This window comes from Triticum urartu, chromosome 2 (genome assembly GCF_003073215.2).
Source record: "Triticum urartu cultivar G1812 chromosome 2, Tu2.1, whole genome shotgun sequence".
Classification (NCBI taxonomy): Eukaryota; Viridiplantae; Streptophyta; class Magnoliopsida; order Poales; family Poaceae; genus Triticum; species Triticum urartu.
The window spans coordinates 12,545,772-12,552,557 of record NC_053023.1 but is presented as its reverse complement, the minus strand read 5'-3'; the positions used below and the strand labels follow the sequence as shown (position 1 = coordinate 12,552,557).

The window sequence follows — 6,786 nt, the reverse complement described above, 5'->3', positions numbered from 1 at the left end:
GTGACCTCATTTTTTTGCGGGTGACCTCATTAGTGGCAGCTGATTTCTTCCCTGAAGATCAAGCCAGAGTTAATTGTACTAAATCAGTGATGATTAATATGGATCGGAACGAGTACTTTTTATGGTTTGGGGGGGGGGGGGGGGATCATAGCGAGTATTAGTTAGCCATTGTCTTGAACAAACTAGCGTCTGTACTCACCTATACAATCATCTAAAACTTGAAAGAAAATTACAATGTTATATAGGGAATTGACAACATTTAATCACGCCATATGACACATGCGTTCCTGTATTACTAGATTGGTAGTACGTCCATATGACAAATACATATTCTTTTGGACACTGATATGGTGTTCTGTTTGACTAATAATTTTACATGTGCTTTCTTCTAATACGATTCACAAAGTTTTTTTGTAGGCCGAGCTACACGGTACCTGATATCTGAACCCTTGGTTTGCCTTGCGATGTGTGCGTCTCAGAGCATCACCAGACATGCACTTGTTAGATTAGCTGACATTATAAGGAGCTGTCATGTTCGGTATAGCTCCTGCATGCATGCCCCTGTGGGTCCACCCCATTCTTGTTGAGATGTCACTGTTCGCACTGATGGTTCCTGCCCCACGCACTTACCTCTCTCAGACTGTCACGTCTTGTCAGCCGCTCCTCCTCCTTTCTATCCACGTAAACCGAGACACCGTTCTAAAGTTTCTGAATCTGGACAACCAAAATTACTACACCAATTCTTACAAGTTTCTAATATCCGAAGATGCTTAGTTTATCAAATAAAACTTAATAACAAAACTGAACCGCAGACACCTTGCTCTAGGGATGCAGATTTTAATTCTCGTTTAACATGCTATCAAATTGTACGTGAAACATCAAACTTTCCAGATTGCAATTGCTTAATTATGTACAGTCTTAGTAAATGCTGAAACCATGGATAAAAGAACCATCACAAGATGTTATAGAACATTTTAGAGTAAGCATCAGAATTCCGAACGATGGAACTGCAGATTGAGTAAACATCCACTTAATCAAGCATTGGAGTGTCTTCCGAACGATGGAGCTGCCTTGGAATTCCAAACACTGTACTCGTTTGGTCATGTCACATGTGGGACATGGTGCAACAATCCCGTATGGCCTACCTAGCCACATGCGGTGCAGAGGTAAGGAATCTCTCCCACTATTAGCGGTATACGGCTGAGACAGAGGGTATTATGTAGCTCAGTCTACAGAAAACCGCACCTTTTTGAGGTGCCTGTAATTCAAGATTGACACGTATGTGTATCACAGAGAAATATTATATTATAAATATAACTTTTGAGGAATATCCAAACATATCATTTAAAAATTCTGAATGTAAAGAAACAATATTTATAGTTCAATTTATAAATTTGACTTAGAACATTTAGCTGTACTCAATTACTCACTACCTTACAACTATAAAAGGTTTAATCATCAAGGCCCATTAAAAACTGTACCTGTCTTAGTTTCTATTGGTATTTATTTTTCTCTATTTTTTCTTAATTTAAAGTTATTGTCACACCTTGGTACATATATTTTGTTGTGTCATAAAATTTGTTTTTATTTATAGGAACCTCGAACTGATATGAGCTGTTAGAGAAGTGTGGACAATATGTTCCAACACTAAGAGCATCTCCAGCCGTTGGCCCCCCAGGGGGCGCGTAAAAACACCGTCTGGGGACGAGCCGGTGCTAAAAATCGGCGTGGGTGCTTTCGGATTCCCAGCCGTTGGCCCCTAGGCCGCCCCCAGAAGGCAGTTTTTTCAAAAAAAAAGGAATTCGGCTAAAGTTCGGCAAACTGGACAAAGATTCGACTAAATTTCGGCGAACATGACATTACATAACAAAGTTTAGTAAAAAAATGGCCGCACTACAACTACGGGCCGAAGAACGCGCTGAGCGCGGGGAAGTCACTGACATCACCGCCAGCCCTGCCGTCGTCCTCGTCGTCCTTCTCCTCCTTGACACGGCCGCCCTGTTGGACCCCTGCTCGGCGTCGCCCTGGCGGACCGGCGGCGGCGCGTCGTCGAGGACGACGACGCCTCCCTCGTCGCGGCCACGGCGCCGACCAACGAACTGCTCGTAGGCGCGGCACTGGCGCTCCAGCTCCGTCTGCACCCAGTCTTCACGCGCCCACTTCAAGGTCACCGTGCCATGGAGCTCCTCCTTCATGCCGCCGGCGAGCCCTGGCTCCGTCTTCACGACTGCGAGGCCGGCTCCGTCTTCGGTTTGACGTAGCGGGAAGGAGCCGAGGAGGAGGAGTCTCCGCTGCGGGCTCGGCCTTGACGCCGAACACCGCCGACAAGCCGGAGGGAGTGGGAAGATGAGCGGGAGGAGGAGTGGGAGGATGAGGACGAGGAGGAGCGGAACCTCCTGGGCATCCGTTGCTCGGCGCTTTGGTGGGGGACCGGGGCGGCGGCTGGGTATGTCAGCGGCGGGTCGTTGCCGCCCTCGAGGTGCTGGAGAACCTCGTGTAGCGTGCGGCCGGGGACGCCCCACCACAGGCGGCGCCCCTCGCTGTTCTTGACGGCCCCTACCACCGGCGCCCCGTTGGTGGAGGCCAGCCGCTGCTGGAAGTACGCCGCCCATGCCTCGTGGTTGTTGGCGGCGTACTGCGGTAGGGTGCGCTGCTCCTCCGTCAGCGACGCCGGCACGCGGTCGACCTCGTCGGCGAAGTAGTCGGTGCGCGCATTGACGTCGGGCATCGGGGGAATGGGGACGTCACCGGCGCTGAGCCTCCACCCGCCCTTCCCTGCGCGCATGTCGGGCAGTGCCGGGATGTTCGCCTCGAAGAGAAGATACGCCTCCCACCCGTGCAGCGAGTGTCGGCCGAAGCCGTTGGCCGCCGCCACGTCGCCGGGGAATCGCTCGCCCATTGTCGATGATGGGCTTGGGGAGAGAGGGGAGGATCGTCGACGGCGGGTGCGCACGGGAGAAAGAGGCAGAGCACGGCGGGGTGTGGCCAGAGGCGAGGGGGAGGCGTCGGTTTTATAGCCGGGCACCATCTGTACGGGTGGCAGGAGGAGGGCGTCGCCGCGCCGCCCGTGAGGAAGCGCCGCTCATGAGGAATCAATGGAAGGCTGACCGTCAGCAGCCTTGGCATTGATTCCCCGCGGGAAACTGAGGCGTTCTGAGGACGACGAGGCGAGTGTCGCTGACGCAGCGGGCCCGTGGTTAGTTCGCGACAAAATCGTTTGCCCCGACGCTCCCAGGCGCCCCAGCGCGCCGGGTTCTGCCTGGGTCCGCCGGCCCCAATTTCGGCTCAATCCGGCGAAAAACGAGCTCCTGGAGACGCGACTGGACCAATTCACACCCGCCAGCGCTAAAATATCGCCGGGGGTGTGTTGGGGACGCGGCTGGAGATGCTCTAATCAGTTGGCCGTGTATAAAAGCCGTTGGTACAGTGCTTTAGGATTACACCCAAGCTTTCATTCGCAGTGAAGTTGCTTAAGCCCTAGGCAACATGACGCTTAAGCTCTTGACCGAAGTGAGCCCGCAAGAGTTGCTCGGAGCTCTTGCCGAGCTCCAAAACCAGGTGCTCGGTTACGTCAAATCCATGTCGCTCCGGTGTGCCGTCGATCTAGGCATCCCTGACGCCATCCATCGCCGCAACGGCGCCGCCACCCTCGCCGACATCGCGACCGATGCCAAGGTACATCCGTGCAAGGTCGCCGACCTCCAGCGCGTGATGGAACTGCTTACCACCTCAGGCATCTTCACCGCCACCGCCACCCCCGGGGATGGTGACACCGTCACCGTCGTGTACGGGCTAACCACGGCCTGCCGCTTCCTCGTCGGCTGGCACAGCCTGTCCCCCATGGTGCCCTTCTGCGTCAACCCTCTGGTCGTCTCCTCCTTCTTCAGCATGCCCGAATGGTTGAAGACCGAGCCCGCCGCCGCTGGAGCCGGCTCCCTCTTCGAGCTGGCGCATGGCTGCTCCCAGTGGGAGATGGTGAGCAAGGACGCCGGCTTCAACAACGTCCTCAACGACTCCATGGCCGCGGATAGCCAGGTCTTCCTCGAGGTCATTATTGTCGACAAGGGCCGCATCTTCCGCGGTCTCAGATCGCTCATCGACGTCGGCGGTGGCAATGGCGCCGGCACACAGGTGATCGCCAAGGCGTTCCCACGCATCAAGTGCACCGTCATGGACCTTCCTCATGTTGTCGGGCAGGCCGCTGGTGATGACAACCTGAGTTTCGTCGCGGGTGATATGTTTGAATCCATTCCATCTGCCGATGCTGTCTTACTGAAGGTACCCATCCATATCAACCGTGCGGCTTCATCAGTGTGTCAACGTGATTAATTGCACGCTTATTGCTCACTCAAAACTGGTCGAAAACAGGTGTCCAACATCGCAACATTTATTTCGGTTGTGATAGTGTCCAAAAAAGAAATAAACTAAAATGGTATTAGTCCCTCCGTTCACAGTACTTCTTAGATATCCAGGGCCCACTAGCTATAAGAAAGGACACATATACCCATATTTAATGACAGGAATTCCTTATACAGCACTGAAAACTCCTTTGTTGCCACAAATTAGCAGTAGAAGATGAATTTTTTTGGATAATCACACTTCAAATTTTATCTCTACTGCTTAAAAAGAACCTAAGCATCCCATTTCACCTTTTTTCCCATCACCCCTTCGTCCAACCTTTCATGTATATGATAATCAATCACCCTAATTTATTTACTTTCCACTTTATTTATTTACCAAACTTCTAATCAAAATATAAGATAATCATGGTCGAAATTTGATGAACATTTATTTACACAATTACATTATTATTGACAGGTAAATCACAAGCTAACGTACTAGAATATTTATATCCCGTTGCAACGCGCGGGCATTGTTTTAGTCTGTGGAAAAAAGATATGAAATGAGCATTCTGAGAAAACTGGACAAGTGGTATGCAGTACCAGAAAACGGTAATGACCTAATGGATCGACCAAGGGAGAAAATAACGGTGAAGACAAACAAATATATATACAAAATCTAGTAACGGTATATACAAAATGTAGTAAAACACTATACAAAATTTAGTAATTCTGAAATACTCTTTTTACTATTCAAGTTAGTAATTTACTACACTTTAAAAATTACTATATTTTGTATGATGCGTTACTATATTTTGTATATTGCATTACTAGGGGTGTAGAATAAGTTATTCTACACTCACGCTTAGTTTAGCGTTATGTATACCTTTACTAGGGTGTAGATTAAGCTATTCTACACTCACGCTTAATTTAGCGTTACTGTATATAACTGGTTTGAAGCTTCGATAGAATAAATTAAGGGGCTACAACACAAAAAATACTTTAAATATAATTTAGAGGGTTACTCTTATAACTTCATAATTACCCGTGTCAGATGATCACATTTTTCATGTCAATAACACTAAAATCGTCATGACCCCAGTCATGCAATTAATGTTTCATTTTCTTCTTGCACTTAATTGTTTTCTTCTTCTAAACTATCTGTCTATATCTCCTAGAACATTTTGCATGACTGGGGTCACGACGATTGTGTCAAAATACTTCAACGTTGCAAGGAAGCAATCCCTGCTAGAAATGCTGGAGGAAAAGTGATAATTATAGATATGGTAAGAGGATCTGCAAATGGCGACAAGAAAATCAGCGAGATGGAAGCAATACAGAACTTGTTCACGATGTACATCACTGGGGTGGAACGAGATGAAATTGAGTGGAAGAGGATATTTTCTGATGCTGGATTCAGTGATGATTACAAAATTCTGCCAGTATTGGGTCCCTACTCAGTAATTGAGATCTACCCATGAAAGCTCGGTGAACTATACCATATTAATTGGCACAATAAGTCGCACACACACCTGAAGGCCGACACATTCATATGTATGTGTGCATGAACTCTATCTGTGTTGTCTTTCAAATCTTCCATTAAGTGTAATCGTCTCTAGAAATTGTAACTGTATTTTATGAAACTATATATCATGGTGAGACCGATGATTGGGTCTTATTACTCCAGGCAAGGCTACAATATTTTCATGATATTTTAAAAACCGTTGTTGTTGTTGTGATTCTATCTTGTTCATATGAATATACTTGTGGTTGAAATAGCCACTCCTTTTATTTCCTTGGAGTACTTTGGAGAATCATATGATTGATTGGACAAACATATTTACACCACTACTGCATAAAAGGTAGTCTCTGACCGGACGCCACGGAAGGCCTGCTTGGCAACCCACCAGTGATAGCTTCGTTGAGTGTCATTGACGAGTGAATATAGAGGTTGTAAGTTTGTCTTGGTCGCTCCTAGGTGTATAGGCAAATAACGAGTTGGGTCCCCAACTGTAAGGGTTTGTACTATACACTCGGCAAAAAATTTGATTACCGCAAGTAGTGACCAGGTGTTACATGGTCAAAAATTGCACATATATATATCTACTATTAAAGGAGGCTTGGTACATGAAGCACACTTTTTGCTCCGGATGGCGCGCGCCCCTTGTATCATGTCCATCTGCAGGCGCTTTGAGATGTGCAGATAAAGTAGTGTTTTTATTAGTTAAAGGGATAAGTATATTTTTTGTCCTTGAACTCTGGCGATGGTATAGAAATCGTCCCTCAACTCTGAAACCACTAAAACTCAATTCCTCAACTATTTAAACCGGATACTTTTCGTCCCTCACGATGCTTAAAGTGGTTTTGGTATGACGTGGACCCGGTTTTGACTAAAACCGTCCACGTGGCCTGGTTTTGACCTGCATGTAATCTGACCTATGTTATT

At 47.7% G+C, this 6,786-nt stretch overlaps 1 protein-coding gene across 1 annotated transcript; it reads left to right on the top strand.

Moving 5' to 3' along the window:
* Positions 1 to 3,460: 3,460 nt before the first annotated feature.
* LOC125540671 (acetylserotonin O-methyltransferase 1-like) lies at positions 3,461 to 6,065 on the top strand. Its single transcript, XM_048704259.1, has 2 exons — positions 3,461 to 4,278; positions 5,519 to 6,065. Exons 1-2 carry the CDS (start codon positions 3,487 to 3,489, stop codon positions 5,819 to 5,821), a joined length of 1,095 nt encoding a protein of 364 aa, XP_048560216.1. The 5' UTR covers positions 3,461 to 3,486; the 3' UTR covers positions 5,822 to 6,065.
* Positions 6,066 to 6,786: the final 721 nt, after the last annotated feature.